Here is a 21,746-nt window from a genome sequence, read left to right as displayed (position 1 = left end):
GCAAACCACCAATTTATTTGACGTCGTAACTCGTAATTGATAGAGTACACAATGCACCTCACGCAATCGGGTCAAAATGTACAAGTGCCAGTGGTAATCGAATCACACACCAGATGGGAAACAACAAACAAACAAAGTCAACAAGAAAAAATAAACAACAAAGTGAGCATCAACACAATCTTGAGTGAGTGTAAGCATTTATGTGTGCACTAGTGCACTATGTACAAACACTGTAATTACAAACAAGCGATTTTAATAATATGGGATTCCATTGAAGTGACGGTGAGAGTGATGCTAAAATAAGCAAGCATCCTACCTAAGTTGTTCAACGAGGCGTGTATAAGCAACACTATCAACATGAACACTGTGTTTGAACTTCGACAGCCTGAATTCAACCGGGGTCAGTGCTCACGCAGGCGTGACGCTGGCGGAACAAAGAACAGCTCGCAGTCGGTCAAAACACGGCTCATCCAACCTGGCAACGCCTACTGTAGTATACACGATTCGAGGCACACACTGATGCTCGTGTCGTTTCACTGCAACTATAGAAACACCTAATTATTAAAAATACGCTTCTACTTCACGTGACAGGAAGTGAAATCTGTACAAACATTTCGATCTCATAACAAGCAGCCTTAACCCCAAAAGATTTCAATTTTTGACAAGCTGCCGGCACTCAATTGACCTTAAGAAAAGCTTAAGGCAGCGCTGTCGAAAACAGCTGAGTGATGCCACAACCTCTGCTAGCTCGTATGAATACGCAGAACTCTGCTTGTCTTGCAACTAGAAAAGGTGAAACGAAAACATGAGCAAGCAGCCTCCGTCTTATATCCATTATCAATAACATTTTAAATAAATGCATGTCTAATATATCCTCTCTAAGCTCTTTGATACTGTGCTTTTGAACTAAGCTCTTCAAGCAACACGACAATTTAGTGGCACACCTGAAATCGAGGCGTGTCTGCGCACTCCTCCAGTGAGTCCTGTCAGGAGATAAGGCAATGTCACACAAGCATTTACCCTCGAGTTCCTCTCACCCCGACGTTCATTCACCCGTGAATGACTGAGCAAATTCAAGGCAGAGATAGCTCCGGCGGTATTTTGTATCACACATTTGCATGACAGGCCTTCCGTATGATATGTTCACTGACGCTGGCACGCCGGGGATGCCAGCCAGATAGGCTGAGCTAAACCTTTGAGTCTCTTGTTTAGTTAAATTGAGCTTTGAGGTCATAGTGACATGCAGCAACTAGAACACCGCTGAGCCATGAGCGAGGATTCAATGAAAGCTGATGCTTTGACTGCACTGGATGTAAGTGTAAAAAAAAACACTGCACTTCTGAAATGTGTGACAACACTATTTCAGACGCAAGAAACTCTGTCCAACAGGTTTGAAGGATACACACGTACAATGAACATATCGACGCAACTCTGGAACTGAATAGGTTTTACTAAACGCTTAGCTCTCAACAGATCTTAGACATGCCAACATATAGATTTCTATATTCAGAAGCTGCACTATTATATGTATGTGTAGTATATTGCTTACTTTGCAGAGCATAATTATCATTTTAACACCAACAATGAGCTTTCACATATGTGACCAATAGCCCTACCCACCTTCAGAAGAAAAATGACAATTAAAACAGGAACGGAGAGATGGCAAAAGCAAAAATAGTAACGGCAAGATGGAGAAAGCAAGATGAAAGAAGATAGCGAACTCTAGATTATCTCGTGCCCTCTCGAGCGCGTTACACACTTCATGTCCAGTTTTAGTTGGCTCTTGATGAATTAACATGAGTGCTCACTCCCTGTGAGTACCTTAATGTTCACAATAAATAACATAAATAACACACATGAAAACAGAAAAAGCATTCAAAGTCGCTGGTTAACACAGGCTATTGAGCTCCAAGTGCAAATAAAAATAATATCTTACGCCGCCATGAAAACTCCTTTTTTTCCCCCCTTGAAATGAAATAAAAAACACGAGGTAAGCCATGAAGATTGAGTATGGCACCGTTCAAATTATTAGTCATACTCAAAGTAGATATGCAATACCACACTATGTACAAGTTGCGTGAAAGAAAGATGAAGACGAATGTTGCTAATGCCACTGGGGAATACGAGCACGTGAATGCCAAGGACGTCCAAAATAAGCGTGAAACTTACGGGTGTGACTGAAGGCGCGACGAAGATGGCTTGTGCTTTATGTTCCAAGGCTATTTAGGTAAATAACTTAGGTGAACAAGATTGCACCGCTGTGGATAGAGTGAGCGAGTTTCCCGGGTGTGTACAATACAACTCGCTGCACAAGTGGCATATTGCAAGCAAACGAGATTCTTGGTAGCAATCGAAATAAATATGAAAGTGCACCAATCCCTGCATTTCTCAAGTAATGAGTGTGCGTCAATATGCAAGAGATAATTGTGCGGCCTTTCCGCCCTGTTAACCTTACAGAGCTAGAGACCAAATGAATTTGAGATAGCAAGAAAATAGGGCATTCAAAAGCAGTCTATGACAAATATTACATTTCATACAGATTCTATGCAAAAAGCACTTGATTTAAGTTGAAAATGTAGGTAATGCTTCATTACAAACATTGGATAATGTGTGAGCAAATTTAAAAAGAGCTCGCTGGAAATGGATGAAAATGTGCAGAACCTACACAAGTTCTATGCTGCGTGCCTTTTTTACCAGTGTCTGGTTTACAGTTTTAAACATATTTACATACGGTAAGTGTGTTTAAACATACCCCCAAAGAATATTGTGTGCCCAGACAATTTACAATCAGCATGACAGGCAAGTTAACTAGAGGCAACAATCATTTAAAGAAACCCTTGAAATATATTCACCAATTTTTATGCAATTTCTTACAGTGCATAGGAAGATGTTATTGCAAGGAAAACAGTGGATAATAAATAACAAGAAAACCATGTGCGAGATATACTCGAAGCATAAATTGTGGTAAAGGTGTGCCACATGTCCAAATTAAAGTAAATTATTTAGGGAAAAAATTATGAGATGTTCACCAAAAATTGATGGTACACTTTTTCCCACCACGTATCACTAAGTACCTTCGAACAGTCTGTTCTATTCACCAAATGCGTGTCAGAAAGAAAGCCTTGAAAAACACCTATAAAAAACACTGTATTTCTCTTATTTCAATGCCTGGTCACAATGCAAAAATAAAGATTACAAAACTGGCAAACAATGCAACTTTAAAACGTTATGTTTCTCGATGTAAGTGAACTTCAAACTGATCAAGCTTTCTTTTTGGCCTCCTTTGTTGAAGACCAGGCCAGACTAAGCTTCGCTTGACAACTGCAAAACTGATCTCCAGTTCGTATTTACTTATGATGAATTTAACGGCTTGGCTTTGCACATACTATAATAAGATGATGATGGTGTAATTGTAGGCAGATACCATACCACACAGGTGTACTCGAGAAGTGATCACATTTATGTAAGGTAAAAAAAGCCCTGAACATTGGCTACATCTTAGTAATTTTACCATTTCATAAATTTTGGTTGTTACTGGTTTGGTATGAGTAGTACATGCTATATTTTGCGAAAAGTCATGCCAAGATAATTAGAGACAAGTATACTTTCTTTAGATCAGCAGTTGCAATATTGTAAATGCATAAAACGTAAGTGCCCACATGTAAATTATAAAAATTGGGACTTTAAAGGATTGAAATGCATTTTTCATTTTTCAAACCAGTGCTATACACCACCCAAATCATGTTTCAAGATGGCACTTTGAAATCATCTTTAACATTCCTTGAATGACACAGTCATCTGTGTACAGTCACACAGTGCGTTGAATTCTATAAACAATATCACTGAAATAAAGCTGTAACAATAGGGGGCCACAAAACAAAACCCCAGGGGACACTGGCAGATACACTGCTTCCATCAGACCAAGAACTTTCATTAGCACATGTTGAGTTCAATCCAATAGACAGTCATGAATCCAATTCACTACTTTCGATACTATTGTTGAGAGTATGCCAAAAGCTAATATGTTCTTGCTTGCATAGTCTTAAAACTTGCTCACTGGAGTCAACGAATAAAAGAGGTCATTGCTGAATTCAGCTATATAGTTGTTATAGATAAAAGTTAACAAAGCAGGAGAGGCCCTGCCCAGATCACCGAAGCACGGCCGCCAATGGTCTCCACATCTTAACAAAATAGTCCTGCTGATGCACTTGGTGATGTCCTCTAAACGGCTAGGTTACTGACCGTGAGGCATACTACATCAGCCAGAGAGCTTGCTCACTGGTGCAATGTTTATATTTCTCTGAATTTTTTCTTAACGTGATGTAAATACATTGTTCCAGCAGTCTGTAACAGACAATTGTGACACTGTAAATGAACGAGTTTTCATTCCAGCTTGACGCATCCAAACAATATTAGCACCTCTCCTCTTTGTAGTGAATAAACCGGTGCTTAATGCGCCTCACTAAGTAACATAACTAAACATTTCCAAGAGCTCGAAAAGTAAGAAAACAAAAGGCAAGGGTAGTGACACTAGCTTGTGAGCAGCAATCCCCAACACAACGCTCCTCCGCAAAAAACAATGCATGGGCAAGAGACATGCAACATCAGCGCAGTCAAGCTCTCAGACATTCCAAAGTTTATGAAACAACACTGCTACTTTGGTCAGCTTCTCCTGAGCTCGTTTTACGGCTATCTTAAGTGACCAGCATCCAACAACCCAGAGCCGAAATGCACCAGTCTTGCGCTAAATGCATTTCTCAAACTGTACGAACGTCGGTCAGGTACGTCGTGGACAAACGTCAAGGAAAGCACCTCCGCCATGACAACACGCGACGCGTTTTGCTGCACACCACCTCACAACAGTATGCCATTTTTCATGTGGAGGTCAGTAGCCTATGAAAATGTGCTTCAGTGCATAAAACGGTAGTAGAATCCACGCGAGATGATAAGAAAAAAGAATGGAGCAAAAATTGCATTTGTTCATCGTTGAGCTTGTGCCAGCCGGTTTTTGTGCACACATATCGCCACTATCCGGTAGCATTTCCACAATTTCCACAATGCTTTGGTGAAGGGCCAAAGTGATGACTACCCCGAGGGAATCCCTGCATGACAAGGAACGTAAAACACGTGCATGTAGGACAAACTGCATTTTAGAAATACACTAGACTCATGAATGAATTACTCAAGAAGATTTTAACAAAAAACTCACAATGTTTGCGTAATGGCCAATGCTTTAGGGACCACTTTGCTAAGTACCTGTAAATGATCACCACATTATGCCGATAAGTTCTGAGAACAGTCAAACAGAAAGGAAAGCATAAAAATATGAACTACAACAATAGCAGAAAATTATTAAAAACCAGGATTTAGCAACTGCTGCCTTGAAGAAGATAAAAGTTTTGACCAAAACTTTGGTCTAGGGACATCCTTCGTTCAATGATACAAATGTAACCTTAAAGGCTCGTTTTTTTTTTTCTTGACAATACTAATGAGAACTAACAGGCAATTATGCCAAAGAAAATATAGGGGGTGTTACTAGAAGTAATTGTAATGTACAAGTGAAGAAATAAAGGTGCACAAAAAAATAACTTGCCCCATACAGGGACTGGACCTGCAAACTTTGAATAATGCATCCGATGCTCTACCACTGAGCTACGACTGCGCTCATCCATCCGTCAACTTCATTGGGTATATACTAGGTCTGTTAGACATCCTTGTAGTACTCTTTGGTGATTGTTTGACTCCGTGGTGCGTACTCAAGGTGTACCACACCTTGGGAGTGAAAGAGGGCACTCAGTATACTTTTGACGTTGCTGGACACTCGGCGGGCCTTCTTTGGTCTTGGTGACGTGGAATGCTTCCACTGTGACGACTGGGATTTGGTTAACGAATCGCACCCGTACACCCAGGGCTCGTCACCAGTGATGATAGTGTTCATGAAGATAGGGTCACTGCTTGTGAAATCCAGCTGTCTTGCGAGACTTCAACATGAAGTTGCTTTTGCTCCACCGTGAGCAGTTTTGGCACGAATTTCACCGCAACTCTATTCATGGCCAAATCTCCAGCCATAATGAAATGTGCAGAGAAAGTCCTTATGCCCACCATTTCTACAATTTCCTGAATAGTCACATGACAGTCCCGCATCACCACAGCGTTCACTTCGGCAATGACCTGGTCATTTCGACAAGTTGATAGCCGACCAAAGCATGGCTAGCTCTCCACCAATGTGTGGCCGTCTTTAAACCGGTTGTACCACTCCTTAATCTACGTGCGGCTCATAGCGTCGTCAACGAAAGCCGTCTTGATGTTCCCAATGGCTTACACTTGGCTGTTGCCCAGTCTCTGGCAAAATTTGATGCAGTAGCGCTGCTTGAGTCTCTTCGTCATTTTCCTTGAAATAAAAAACCGACAAGAGCACTGTGCACCACCTCACTCAAATGCTGCGTCCCGGCGACTGACGTTATTGGCAGGCGGGAAAAAATTCACGCATGCGCACAAAGATTCTAGGTCAGCTGATGCAAACGCGCTTGTTTCAAATCCATCAGGTGCTCGCAAAAAAAATAAGGTCGGATACTTTTCTAACAGACATTGTATGTGCATTACACGTGGGAGCGTCAGTCAGAGTCACCAGTAGCCATTACGGCGAGTGGCCACTGGTCCCATTGCTCCCTCGTTTAATGTGTATATATACCCCTTATAAAGTGAACAGAGCGATGAGTGCCGCCATAGCTCAGTTGGTAGAGCATCGGACACGCCATTCAAAAGTTCAGTTCCTGCCGGCGGCAAGTTATCTTTTCGTCAACTTTCTCTCTTCACATTTACATAACATTTACTTCTAATAACACCCCCTATACTTTCCTTGGCATCATTGTCTGTCAGTTCTCAATAGTATCCCCTGTTCAAGGATTTTATAATCTCACGAACGAAGCAATAAATATGTCCACTAATTTCCTGCAGTCTCTAACCTCTTTCAAGCACAGAACTTCATTATTGACAAGAAAAGAAGTTTTATTGAAAAAAAACGACGATATATTTTACAGAAAATGATTTTCTTGCAAAAAAAACAAGGAATCGGCAATTTTAGTTCAACAGATTTAAGGTGGTCACGTGAGGTGATCACCAGGCAGCGAGGGTCTACTAGTCACTTTTGGTGAAAGTACAGCCCTTCATTTATATAGCCTTTGGCGTTACCTACTCATACAACATGCTATTCTGCACTATGAACATAGTAGGAGCAGCACATACTTAAATATCTCTAAAAATATCTTGGGTATACCGTCTAGCGCACCTTGAGGACGACGGCAGCCGGAAGAAAGCAAACGTAACATGTCACATTGAAGCCAAAACGAAATCGCATCATATCTGTCAGATCGCTAAATGCATTAAAATATGTGCTATTTTAAAATCTGACTTCGGGGCTCACGTGTTTCAAGAAAAAAAAAATGAAGAAAGGTGGTTATCTGGGGTGACCCATCGTGCTGGAAAGAGCCAATATATTTGTCTCTTACTATGAGACAGGCCTCCAGACATTTATTTTATGTAAAGCATGTTTATGCTAGCTTACTAACTTTTTATATAATGTAAACTAGGTTATTAACACAGATTATTTAACTTACAAACTTTGATCCCTAGTAGCTGTTGAGCACATGAATAAGATGGCCATTAAAAAATCTAAAACAGCAAAGCGCGTTCAATGTTTTTAGATTTAAAGACGCCAAATTGATGAAGTGAACCTAACAGAATTCATCATTTGATTAGAAAAATGGGGTGCTGCATTGTAGAAGAGATCTGACATCTTTCCAGATGTTCCTGTGAAGCTAGTGAGTTCATCACTTCAGGACTCACTCCCCACCGCCCCGCCGCGGTGGTCTAGTGGCGAAGGTACTCGGCTGCTGACCCGCAGGTCGCGGGATCGAAACCCGGCTGCGGCGGCTGCATTTCCGATGGAGGCGGAAATGTTGTAGGCCCGTGTGCTCAGATTTGGGTGCACGTTAAAGAACCCCAGGGGGTCAAAATTTCCGGAGCCCTCCACTACGGCGCCTGTCATAATCATAAGGTGGGTTTGAGACGTTGAACCCCACATATCATCAACTCACTCCCCACCATGGTCCTTACCCTCCCCAGATCTCTTTATCATTAGCACACTGACTTCTGGTTGCATGACCACATGACCAATAAAAGGACATATACTTACATAAATAATTTTACCGTCATTGCTGTCGCAGCAGAGTTAGCCTGACTTTGGAACCAGCACTGACAAGTGCTCCCAGGGCATAATTAACCTCGGCATTAGAAACATCCAGGTCATCCACCTGAAAAACGAAGTTACAATGCATGTTGCTCAGGTAGACGTAGTACTATGCACCATTCATCGGCTTATGCCACTGAGAATAGGAAAAGCATTGCCAAGTTATGACGACTCAGCAAAATAATGCATTTAGTAGTGTTTAGTAGACGTACCACACGGGCACAAGAAATGACATTCATTAGTTAAGCCATTAAGTTCCCGAATTATATTTTTTTCAGTACAGCTGCCTTATGTCTAAGTATGCTGCCACTTGACCTGATAATGTTGATGAAAGTGACTTTTGAATGAACAATTTTGTTGCAATAATAAAGTATCAACACGCATTTTAGAACTTATTTAAAACTCTGTCGCAAAAGGTGCGACTTGTGAATTTTGATTGACGTTATCCACGCTCGCGCTGCTCGCATTTGTTTAGCATGGTAAAATATGTTTCGAATTTTATTGTGTCATTAATTTTTTTATATAATGGCATGATTTAACACTGTTCCGATCGTCGATGGCACTGTTTATCACGATGAAATGAAATGAACAGATACATTAAAAAAATAGATTTTACTGTATATCGCAGAGGCATGACCTATAATGTCAACAGCTCGATAAACTTGCAATTTTGTAACCTTGCTGTTATCAGAACAGTTACCCTGCCTGATATCACATCATGTGGAGATTTTCTACAAATGTTTATATAGTCTCTTATAACTTTGGCAACGACATTGGCAGTGCCCACAGTCTAAGGAAATTCCCTCTTGACTGTAGTGCTCAGACACCAACCGAGGGTGGGGAATAATGGCAACCAACCTTCAGTATTTTGTCCCCAACTTGTAGCTTCCCTACTGCTGTTCCTTGTGGGTTGACCTCCTTTACAAATACACCCTGTAAAAAAAAAAGAACAAAGAGGCAATGATAAGTTAGGAAACAAAACAATGTCGTTGAAACATGTAATGCTATAATAAAAGAATAACATAAATAAAAAATACATAAGGCATCGTAAAAAAATATCATACCGATGATGTTGGCCTGTTTTCCAGAACAAAATCTGCATCTGATCCTTTGTCCAACACGATCTCATTCTAAAATAAGAAATGAGTATAAAAAGACAAGAGTATATAGCTGATAAGAAGCAGTTATTTACACATGAACAGTACATTGACCCAGAAATCTAGATGGTCACACAGCTTGTTACCATTCTCACAGAGTGAAACATGAGAACACGACCTTTTAGGTGCAATTAGTTGAAAGTGCAATGTCGAAGCATAAAAAATCACACAACAAAACGTGATGTGGGCCCTGATTAAGGTGCATGCCCCAAATTTACATCTATATCATGCAAGTTTAATACAGCAAAAGCAAAAATCTGTAAATTACTTCCAAATTGTCATTCTCATTCTGTGCTTGCAGTATGCCCGTAAACTGGTGCATACTGTAACAAAAATTTGCACTGCACACCAAATGCACACAAACCTGGTGCTCCTGTGCATCTGTTGAGCGACTGGAAACACTTCGCTGGAGCAGGAACTCTGGCTTGGGTGGTGGTGTCGGGGCTGTTGCACTGCCCTCACCCGAATGTGCTCGGGGCCGTGGGGGCAAGGGTGGTGCTGGCTGCTCGCACTGCTCTGGGGCTGCCCTGAAGCAGGGGGCCCCAGGGGCAGGAGCACCTTCTGGAGTGACGCCCTCCGAGGTTAGGCTAGATGGATCCTCGCTCGGTAGACACAGAGACGACGATAGTGAAGAGCTTGACTGAGATGGTGGAAGGTCTTCGCTCTCCGCATGCGGAGCCAACTTCTCAGCTGCTGCTGCGCAAAGGCATTGCATATTGTGCCAAAAACAAGGTGCACTGGATAACAAGACGGTGACAACAAAACTAGATTGAAATATGGCTGAAGAAGACATACACCCATAGAGTTTCATACAATAATACCTAGAGATGAATCTGGCGCTGTGATCGTGTACCCGCATGGGAATTATGAGAAGTACAGGCCTCGGATTGGATAGGGTTAGCCAGCGAACTGTCTACATACTTTTTTCTACAATTTCAGTTTCATTCTTCGCGCAGCGCAGGTAGTGAGATGCGGTAAAAAGCTCTGAAGCAGCACCTTTGTTGTTCAAAGAGGCTGAAGACCACTAGGTCTGAAGTTTGCTGCGATTTTGGAGCTTTACGAGTCGTATTTGACCGTTTAAACGAAGCGTCGTCCACTCACCGCTGTGCATAGATGTAGTGTCTCATGCCAGTGCAGAATATTGTATTTTGTTCATGTTTTTTCACGAGCACATTATGCCTAAACTCGTTTTAAATCGAATGGAAATGATGACGAAGCCAAGTAGATGCGCCGTCACGCTTCGCTGACTCGACTTCACAACAGAACCAGAGGTGCGTTGGGGGCAAACCACCTGGACAGACACATGTAGCACCGCAGAAGACGAAACGTTAAGTGTTTCTCACTTGATACTGTGCTGTTATTTCCATAAATAGATAATTCGTACTTTTGAGAGAAAAACAAGCATGTTTGTTTTCAAGTGTTGTAAAAAATAATTTATTAAATCTTGATGCCAAATCTGGAATGCAACAGCAGAGCGATGCATACCCTGATAGTTGAATTTGCCCAGGTTTCACTTTTGCTGCCTGGTCACGAAAAATTTTTGCGATGAAGTTTTTGTACAAATAATTGAAGCAAGTTTCAATTAAATTTAAGCTCATATCATTTTGTTTCAGACTCGGAAAAGAAGCGTCGCAAATCTCAAGAACGTAATCCATCGAAAGCAGGTCTGAAGCCTGTACTTCTCATAATTCCCATGTGGGTACAAGCGCCACTGAAGAGCCTGCATAGACACTAGCGCCAGATTCCCCTCTAGGTATTATTGTATGAAACTCTATGCATACACCAGCATATATTCGTTCATTGTGAACAAGGCACTCATACTTAGTGTCAAAACGTCAAGAAATCCTGTTTTTTCATGCTTCTTCATTTGGCAAGTGTGCGTTTTCGTTAGCCATGGGGGATTAACTTGTTGGCTAGGTGGGGGAACATATTGTAGGGATCACTGCGAAATATTAGGACAGAGTAAGGCATACAAACAACTCAATACAGCAATATTTGTAGTCATTTGTGTGTCTCATTCTGTCGTCATCTTTCACACTGCTTCCCAACAATATGTCCAGCCGCATTTTTTCCTGATCAGCTGAACTTTCGTCAGATAGTTGACATTAGATTCTAATATATACACAGAAACCAATCATGTAAAGCTTTGCCTACAACAGCTTAATTTCAACAGTAAGAAAATACAGTATCAAGAGGAGCGATGATTATGTTGAACAGTTAGATTTGAGTTTATTTAACTGTCAGCAATACTTAAACAATCAATGTGCAATGCCACATTTGTGTCACAGGTGTGCCAACAACTTAAAATTTATGCGCGATGCCACATTTATATCACAGGTGTGTCAACTACTTAACAGGACGGTTGATGAAACAAAACATTACTTGAAGCTTTTACAGTAAGCTCTAGGCCCATAGCCAAGGATCTTTTTTTGGGAGGCGGGGGGGGGGGGGGGGGGGCTGTTGAAGGCATTGAAAACCCGCATTTTTACTGTTTATTCTTGGTAAAACACCCCTTGGTTTGAATTTCGAGAAAAAGAGAAAAGAGCTGCCCTCCCCCCATTTTGCTATGGGCCTGACAGTAGCAAACAGTAGCAAGATTTCATAACATTGACTGAAACCAGATACACAGAAATGCACAGAAATGATGCAATGATGAACAGAAATGCACAGAAATGCACAAGTAACTGAAATTGAAGAAATTAGGCCTATTACATGGACTTGTGGGAAGCAAAACTATCTGGCTCCTCTGTTTACTTTCGTGCTTTCGAGAGCGAAGTGGCAAAAAATTGTTTCAAATTGGCAAATATTTACAGAGGAGTGAGCAGGAGACCTTGAAAACTTACGTCCCCATCCAGGTTGGGGGCTGCGTCGCACTGGCAAGCAGTAGCCTTCTTTCGAAGTCCTGACATCCCCGCAATATTCGGGCAAGAGGTACAGGGCGGTCCCATCGGCCATCCCCGCCACAGGCTTCAAAGGATGCGGTGCTTGGACTGTGTAGGTTTGAACGGGTGATCCGGCAACCTTGTGTGGCGACCTTGACATGACCCTGGGTGACACGGGACTCGAACCTCGGCGTGGAAGCGTCCTGCCCGGCGAGCAGGGCGCCCCCCGAAAGTACTGAATGCTGCCATCAGGGGGATGGGATATGGAGTGTCCTCGGGGCAAAGTCATTGTGTCCCAATCGCTAGAGTAGCCGTCATGATAAGCGGCCGACAGAGGCCTGGTCGGCTGGACGTAGGTTTCTTGATCGCTTTTGTAGCCCAGCTGTTCTTGTGAATCTTCCGAGATTAGCCGGTGCTGGAATTTTTCTGCGAGACTGGCTCTCGATGAAGGGGGATACTTGTCAATGGGGCGTCGTGGGATGCGGTGTGGTGATGATGCTATCGCGTGACCTGGTGGCAACTCCGCCATGTCTCCGCTGTACTGTTGCTGCTGTTGGTGCCGCACGTGATCCCACGAAGGCACCGGGTTGTGAGGCGTTGGCGGCATGTTTGCGTGATGCGGATGCAAGGTGTTGCTGTATTGTGGTGCTGGCATGCTGTGCACGGCGGCAACAGGCGGCATCGATCCTTGTGGCGCTCGGGCTACCGCTGAAGAGAGATGTGGCGAAGGCGGATGATGTTGATGATGAAGGTAGGGGTGCTCAGCACTGGCTGCATGCAGCCCGGCTGGGGTTTGCTGATTGGCGTAAAGATGAGAAGGTGTGGCAAGGTTGTGAGAGCTATTGTGAGGTACTGGGCTGGGTGATCGGCTTGCTACTGCTCTGACGGTTTCTGCATTGAGGAAGTGGGTAAATACACCTCATATTAGTCACAGAAAAAAAAAAAGGAAGAGAGCGGGAAAACCACTGCTAAAGCAGACAGAAAGGTAATTTACACTTTGTGCAAAACGACTATGATCAGAGTGACTACTGTAGCTATCCAACCTCACCAGTAAGCTCGTCAAAATGAAAGAAGATAAAATTTCAATTCCCTATTTCATAAAAGACTTAGTTCACAGGTAGTTGCCACATGTGCAGTTACTTGAGCTTTCCGTGATCCTTACTACTGCAGTGCACTTGCCGTGACGTCGGCAAGAATGCACAGCATGCCCACTGCATTAAGAGACATAAGACCAAGATGTGATGTGCTCTTGCGTGATGATCTGATGAAGCTAGTAGTCAAGCAACAATTTTCAAAACTCAAGATGCTTTGAGTTCAAACTATGCTCAAACAATTTTGACTTCTCTTAATTATCCATCTTAATTAGGTGTAGTGTGGTGATATTCATCTCATCACATTATGATCTCGGTAACACGTCCTATGTAATACATTCAATTGTGTAGTGATCTTATACCATTTGGCAGGCTCCAGTGTTCAGGGCCCCTGTAGCTGCCCCGTAACCCATAATAAAGGTGAGACGTAATATCGCAGCATGTTCTTCAAAGAAGCTTTTGCAAGAAGGTGAGATTGCTTAGCTACAACAAACAATGGCATGCAGCAAGCAAGGACACACTATGGTGCTGTCAAGTTAGTAAATAAGTATGACACACCAGAAAAAACAAGCATGCATCCCTGAAGTAAGAGATAGTGCCAGTGAAACACTTACTGTACCATGTTAGTTTTTCATTGCAGTGTACGAAAAAAAAAGCCAGTAACTGTCTTTCTTGTCAAAATAGTACACTGGTGTTTAAAGAAAGGGCTGTATTGTGAAACAACTTCTCGGCACCAATGCACTGAATGGCATTCGTTGTAATAGTTGAGCGGCAATGTGCTGCTGAGTGTGTGTCATCTACTTTCGATTGTTCTAGCACACAAATATAGCTCATATATGCCTTGAAAGTGTTGTTTAAAAATTCTTAGCCAAATGCCAAAGTGCCGTTTTAAGGAACACTTCGAAGTGCTGTTGGAATATTTGAAGGCATCTGTGGTGCCCAGTGCATGATACTCTAATCATAAAAGGTTCATTTGGTATCATCACATTTTGACAACTCCAGCAAGAAGAGGCCTTCATTTGCATACTATCCTTGTTTAAGCATGCTTTGGATGCTTCAAGCATTTAATGGGGCACATTAAATTATAACCGCGAAAATTATTGTTCTACAATACTGTTAAGCCCAGAATGGTGTTGAAACAACAACATGCATGCAGTATGACTTATTAATAAGGGTAAACAACGAAGCACAAACAAACGCATAAGTGGCCCTTCTGCATGATTTACCTAGGTCAGTGCACATTGGGAGGTTGTTGTTTGTTGCAAACGAGCTTTGAGTGGGTTGGTGACAGGCAAAGCTTTCAGTGGGCACGGTGTTATTGTCCTGCTGGTGCCTTAATATGCAAGGCTCGTGCTATATACAAATGAAAAAAGAACACATGAAACAGCATGAAAAATTCAGCACAGTGAAACACAATCAGGCTAATCAGGTTACGAAGGCCACCTCCAAGTTGAGTTGCCCGCTTATCATTAGGGTCTTTTGGGAAGTTACAAAAATATGATAAGCAAATACGATAAAGCAGTATGACAGTGCTCCTCCTTTCCAGTGACAGTATGTCCCCCAGCAAAGCCACCTGGACAACAGGTCCCTCATTAACAATGCATAAGCTGAAAGGCCACAACGAGACGTGACAACCCCACAGAAATTTTTCGAAAAGCTTTTGTGTTGTTAGCAAAAGGTTAACGACCCGGGGAGGAGGAGCGGTAGGGTACCGTATTTTCGTACCATATTTCCTCAACTTTCTAAAGAGGGTCATTGCTTTGACATATGCATTGCCATAGTCGTACTTGTTATGTACTCACATGAAGCTTTGGTGTATTCAATACCAACAATTATCAAGAATAGAAAATCATGTAATCTGTATTACTGTAAAGCTGCTTCTACCATCCGATTATTCAATATATGGCTAATGCGGATCTAAAACTGGATCCCCTACTTAAAAAAAAGCAAAATTGTTTTGAAATGTTATCATAAGCGCCGCTGACTGAGGCTGAAATAGCGTTTGAACACTATTACGGTTGAAACTCAATTTAACGATGTGATGAGGGCACTTGAATTTTTTCGGTAAATCAGGAAATCTATAAAATCAGGAAAGAAAATTCTCGGTCGTTCAAAACCCCAAGCTGTCCCGCAGCATCACCTCAAAGCTATCGTGGCACTTCATTTGCCACCATTATACACCTTCACTTATTAAACATACGAAAAGCAGCCAGAGCATGAACGTCTGCCCTATTCAGGTGATACAGGTAAAGTATAAGGCTACGTTAAGCTACAAAAAGCTGTCAATATTCAAATACAGGAAGCACGAACACAGCTAATGAGTGAGTAAGCAGAGCAAGAAAGTTCCAAGAAGAAAATCAGTGCTAACATAACCATTAAACATAAACCATTAAAGGGCCCGTGACACCAAACTCATATCTTAGAATTCTTGCATAATTTCATATTGTCCCATATACGTGAGCACAGGCACATAGGCAAGGGGGGTACAGGCCTCCCCCCCCCCCCCCTGAAATTCGTCCAGTCAGTCAATAACGCCAGAGTATAGAGGCACAAAGACTTTGTTTCGAACAATTATGCCTTGGGCCGCTCAATCTGCTAGATATCGCTCGCTCTTCTCTCAACAAATCGTGCCATAAACCCAAATTACTGCATTTAAACGTGGTAGCGTCAGTCAGCCCGAATTTTCCTGCAATCGGTGATTTTGACTGGTGAGCCCATGTTTAAATGCACGTATATACCCTACAAGGTGGTCGGGGGAATGACTGCTGCCAAACTCAGTGGTGGAGCATCGGACGCGTTATTCGAAGGTCGCAGGTTCGGTTCCTGCCGGCGGAAAGTTACATTTTTTCAGCCACCTTTCTTTCTCTAGATTTACATAACAATTAATTCTAATAACACCCTCTATTACTTTCGTTGGCATGATTCACTGTTAGTTTTCATTATACTGAGTGTATAAATGGCACATATAAAATGCTTAAATCACTTGAAGAACGCAGCTCAACAGCACAAACCCCCTGGCTCTGCAAGGACCACAAGCTGCGATACAGCAGCTGTAAATTAAACAGTTGAGATCGCCACGCTTTCAAGTTAAATATAATTCAATTTTGTAATACTATGCTGCTAAAAAGAATCCGCCTTTAAACTCTCTACCTATCGTCCACAAAAGCCATCTGAAGAGAAGCTTGGATCTATCCTGCTCTGCTTCTCTAATGAAAAGCTAAGACTGACTAGCATTCACATAAACATAAAACAGCGATGAAAGAAGCTAAATAGGAAATGTCACTTGAGCCAATGCTTGGGCAAACAATAAAACAAGCACGTAAGACTAAGCACACTCATGTCAACATCTTTAATGAGTGAAATCTCTACATGCAGAAGCAAGAATGCAGCTTTATCAATATTATCACACCGCACCAATTAGTGTCAGCCGTGCCTCCGGGACAGCTATATGCTACAAGGAGCAACTGTGTTACATAGGAGTGAAGGTACACAGTGCAAGACAGTAAACACACACTCAGTGCTCTTTTTCGTAGCAGCATCGTACAAGTATAACGACATGATCTTTGAACACACGATACATTTTTGATTCACACAATTTCGAAACTTCAGCACGCAACACAGACACAAAATTATAAAACAATAGCATCTATCTCATCTTGTAAATTTCCTGCTGAAACCAAGAAAAGCCCAGAATCATCAAATGGGAGAGTGACACACATTCACAATGGTGGTTTGGAAAGAAAAAACACTTCTCTGCAGTTCGAATCTGGCTGGTGAATGCAGTGAATGTTTACAAGCCACGTCATCAGTAACTGAATGATAATTTTGCACTGATCCGAGTGTAACTAACTGTCTTGCTAATGAGCATGCTTTAAAGGAGCCATGACACGGGCACCCAACTTTGCGTGACAATTTGTCGCTGCAATCTTGAATTCTGGTACTGTTCCGGGAAAGCATCCCCCTCCACTCTGTCACAAATTTAGACTTGCTGCAATGGGGGCACTTTCTCGGGATTTTACAGTAGGCTGACATGGTGCTGATTGCAGCTCGTTGATTAGGGCCAGCGAAGTTTAAAAGTTGTAGGGATCTAAGGCGTTCCCGCAACCATTTTATGGGCGTTCCGCCGTACGGCCGCTCCCTTTTTTTTTCCCGTGCTCTGGTAACGGCGCGTGGCAATAGATGGTGCCACGCGCGGGCGCGGCACGTGTTTTCAGGGGCTGCGACAATGAGCGGGGTCGAGTCCCGTGCGCGCCGGAAAGGGCCTCTCCTTCGTTGGTCAGCGCCTGGTAAGCACGTGTTTCTTTTGTCCGCGTCCCCTTTGGGAACAGCCGGACTGTAGCCTGCCTGGGTGCCTTGGCATCCCCGGCAGGCAAGTTTACCAGAGTGTTAGCTTCGGTACGCTAAGCCAACAGCGGACCTTTCCCCGGCCAGCGTGTCAAAGCTCGCCATCGCCGTACGCTAAGCCAACCGCGGTGCCTAGTACTTGAAGTGGTCGCACCATACCAAGCGGCACTTGCCGTAGGCCTACGCGTACGGGGTTTACCCTAACTTTCCCCGACCTTTCCCCGACCAGCGTGTTAAAGCTCACCATCATTGTACGCTAAGCCAACAGCGGTGCCTAGTGCTTGAAGTGGTCGCACCATACCAAGCGGCACTTGCCGTAGGCCTACGCATACGAGGTTTGCCCTTACTTTCCCGACCAGCCCCAGAGGCCATCGTGAGAGTGCGCTGCATAGCCGCGAGGGACCTTTCCCCGACCAGCGTGTCAAAACTCGCCATCGCCAGCTCCGACGTGCTCGCGGTTTCCCCTTATCGTGAGCGTCCGCGTGTGGGAGCCTTTGCTCTCCGCGTCCCAGGAGCGGACATTGTACTGTTGTTCGGGGAGCCACAAAAGGCAATAAAGTGTTTGTGTATTTCTGTTAATCGAACACTGTCTGTTTTGCCGCGCCACGCTAAACGCTTTGTTAGTTGAGCAAGCGCAGAGCGGTGCGCTACACATGAGTATGGGACAGAGACGTGGCCCTGTGGCTCGCTAAGCCTGAACCCGCAGTGATCATCCACTACGGTGAGTAGCGAGGTCACCACAAAGTGACACGCTGCTCTTAAACAGTATCACATTTAGTTTGCATAATACCACCATACAGTCAGTGCATCATCTTGAATGAAATTATATCTCTAGTGGATTGAGGAAAGTGCTAACTTACGGGTGGGTCGGTGTGCACCTGCGCCAAATCGGGGGGGTTCCCCGAGGGTGACGTTGGCTGCACAATCTTAGCCTCACGAACCACCACCTCGGGTGGCTGCTTGTCAGGGGTAGGCACCTCTGCCCTGCTGAAACCCTCCAAGCGAGATGTCGGCTGCAACATGGAGATAGCATGCACTTGAAAACACCAACAGACTGTTTGATATGCACAGCTGTAAGAAATGAAAGAGGGGAGACTGTTTGAGGGTTTGTTTCTTCTCGATGGAAAGAACCTAATGAAATTGACAGTGAAGCTAGGGAAGGTATAGGGGGACGTAACTTCTATGTTTCAACTGTAGTACAGTAATTATGACACAAATGCTACAGCAATAACGAAGAACTTTCGTGCACTTTTTATGCCAAAACAAGGGGTGTCTTTTAAACGCAGCTTGCAGGCATGTTCAATTACGTGATGAGAAAGAATGCGACAATGTCTTGTATATTACCGATTACATTTCGCATCTCTACATCAAAGTAAAGAACTTTTCACATGTAAAAAATACCTAAATAAATATTCCTTGTTGGGGCATAACATTTTACAAGTAGTATGGATACGATGAAATTCTTAGCAGCACGAGCATTAGACAATTCACACAACCCAGGAGAAGGCGGGACACCCACCTGTGACACGACGACGTTTCCAGCACCAACCACGTCACCATTCATCTGCCTACGAAGATTCCTCACATGCCGTGCACGCGCCTTCAGTTCTTTGGGGTATGGGGTTGGTGAACGGACGAGACGGCCCTGAATGGAGGAACACGAGGGTGAGGACCTGTAAGGCTGAATACAATGTCTATACGAGCACAAAGGAAACTGCGGCATGCCTCAATGCAAAACTTGTAGTCTCATTTCGTGAGTTATATTACACAGGTACTATGCCACAGAACTTGCAAGAAAAACGTTCAGGAATGTATAGTCGTCAACAGTTGCTTTTCGATCAACAACTGGAGGTTACAGTCTGACGCCCGTTGACAGACCAACTCATCTACAGGCTGGCTGGTTGTCCGGTATGGTGTCTTATCTTAAAGCCAGATCGTGATTGAGATGTGCTGTACAGTATAAGGCCACACACTAGTCCTCATCCCCTAGGACATTTAAAGAACACAAATCTGCATTTCAGCCCTCCAATCCCTTCAAATGAGGCCACCATTATTGGGAATCGAACCCTGAGCCTTACGTTACACAACAGAACAAGGAACGAATAAAAATTAGAGAAAGGAAGATAAGAAAGACTGCACAGTTGTTTTACAGAAACGAGAAGTACTTTCCATTCTTAGATGAAGCGCCTTCAAGTTTTAAAAATGTCTGACCATGATGTCACAAAACATAATTCCACAGTCTTAATGGCTACGGCCTCCTATGTTTCCAAAGCTATTTCGTTGTCTGTGTGATTGCATGTGAATGTGCACATACCGGTCGATCCACATCAGTGTCAAAGGCAAAAGTGATGGTGCCTCTCCGTTCACTTGGCGTACCGTCATTCTCCTTCACAGCAGCATCTGAAATGAGAATATCAAAAATAGAGCCTCCCACAAAGCAAACCTTGCAAGTAGTACGGTAACTAGCAGAATGCACAAAGAAAAAAAAATCTTTCAGATGGATCAAACTTGAGGTGGCATTTACAGACAATATGTCGATAATTAAGCCAATCAAAACAAGCCACCACTGACATATGAGAATATTAAGCCTGAAGAGGTGCACACAAAATAAAATAGTATTATTGAGGTCTTCATGCCTATTTTTTCTATTTAATTAAAGTAAGCCTCCCGGCATTTAGCACTGGCTTAGCACCAACACTCAGCATAATTGCTCTGGACACATGTCAGAATCACTATGCAAGTTGAGGGCCAACATTATGATTACATTACAACATGCACAATTCGTAATTGTTTGTGGTTCAAATTTAGGGGAAGCACATCATTAATATTCAAGCTAGTATACCTTCAACGTCTTGCCTCCACAAAAAAAATGTGCCTTATACGTTGCCTCATGAAGATATTTATGCCAACGAATAGTTTCTTGAAAATTTTGAGCGAGGCATCAGTGGCTGCTTCTTCTTAACATAATTGGCCTTCCACAGTACAAAATTTCAAGTAATTTCTTAAGATGGCATGTAAAGTCAATGCAGCATACTAGGCTTATCTGGGTGGGCAGCTGATGATTCTTGCGGCAGAAGGAAACAGGTGAGCACTCGCTGTCCCGTTTCGCGGTCCATGTCCGACTGCAACAGCACCAAGGGCTTTGTCTGGAAGTGCGAGCAATGCATGTAGTTGTTTCATTCAGTCTCCTCATTTGTAATCAATGACACGGATCTGAAATAAGCCTTGTCATGTGAACCAGCCTGCCCAACCAGTACTGTCCGCAAGTAAACAAAATCACTGTCAGCTACACGGATTAGGACCCCAAGCAAAGGAAAGCACTGTCATGCCTCACCGTTCTACCATTTTCTGATCTGATCAGATAACACGTGAAACGCAGATACTTTAAACCTCTTCGACTGCATGTGGGCACCGATAATTTATCTAGGGTTGGAATCGACAAGCAACACAACTTGTCTACGATTTCTTTTTCTTTCAGGTGTACAAATAATCTTAAAACAAAGGTTACCTAATGCATGCCCCAACTGAATAAAAAAGACTTTCTTGTGAGGTCTCTTTTAGCTAACGAAATGGAATTTGTTTATTTCTTTTTTTTCTTCCCCCCCCCCCCTTTTTTTTATCCATGTTATGCTTCGCAAGCTCCTTGATGGAGGTGCACTAGAAGTTTGTGTAACAGTGCTGGTAGAAACTGAAGGCATGCACACCAACGCTACCTGTTGTGAGAGCTTTGAAGCTGCCATAACTGGTGTAATCCAGGGTGTCGGCGTTCGATTCGCAGGCAGACATTGTAACCACTCAGAGCTCATTTACAAAGCGTTGTCACCTTTGATGCATCAAATGCCCATTAGAGCACACCCATCTTTGAAGTACACCATTTTATTTTCTGAAGAAAATATCTTCCCAACCTTGTTTACTCATTCTCTGTTGAAACTACAACAAACATACCCAACCAAATTTAACAACTACACTTACTTGCCCACTACCAGCACTGGGTGGCACTGGTTATGACTTGCTAGGATTATCT

The 21,746-nt window shown here is 43.1% G+C and overlaps 1 protein-coding gene across 2 annotated transcripts in view; it reads right to left on the bottom strand.

Annotated features, from left to right (window-relative positions):
• Positions 1-4,863: 4,863 nt before the first annotated feature.
• The window catches only part of Lap1 (leucine rich repeat containing protein 7 lap1), a 45,142-nt gene continuing 28,259 nt past the window's right edge, over positions 4,864-21,746 (bottom strand). The window contains exons 13-24 of one of the 2 annotated variants that reach the window (XM_037432436.2): positions 20,757-20,868; positions 20,037-20,122; positions 19,242-19,367; positions 18,583-18,735; positions 14,605-14,731; positions 12,249-13,178; positions 9,770-10,101; positions 9,313-9,378; positions 9,107-9,181; positions 8,195-8,312; positions 5,210-5,256; positions 4,864-5,102 (exon numbers count right to left, since the gene is read on the bottom strand). In XM_037432436.2, coding sequence (XP_037288333.1) covers positions 8,211-8,312; positions 9,107-9,181; positions 9,313-9,378; positions 9,770-10,101; positions 12,249-13,178; positions 14,605-14,731; positions 18,583-18,735; positions 19,242-19,367; positions 20,037-20,122; positions 20,757-20,868 — 2,109 coding nt within the window. In that variant the 3' untranslated portion in view covers positions 4,864-5,102; positions 5,210-5,256; positions 8,195-8,210. The remainder of the gene's footprint in view (positions 5,103-5,209; positions 5,257-8,194; positions 8,313-9,106; positions 9,182-9,312; positions 9,379-9,769; positions 10,102-12,248; positions 13,179-14,604; positions 14,732-18,582; positions 18,736-19,241; positions 19,368-20,036; positions 20,123-20,756; positions 20,869-21,746) is intronic. The other variant, XM_037432437.2, reaches the window with a different exon arrangement.

This window comes from Rhipicephalus microplus, chromosome 10 (assembly GCF_043290135.1).
Source record: "Rhipicephalus microplus isolate Deutch F79 chromosome 10, USDA_Rmic, whole genome shotgun sequence".
In the NCBI taxonomy this organism is placed as follows: domain Eukaryota; kingdom Metazoa; phylum Arthropoda; class Arachnida; order Ixodida; family Ixodidae; genus Rhipicephalus; species Rhipicephalus microplus.
Note: the sequence above shows the minus strand (reverse complement) of the source record. Positions and strands in the feature narration are given on the sequence as shown.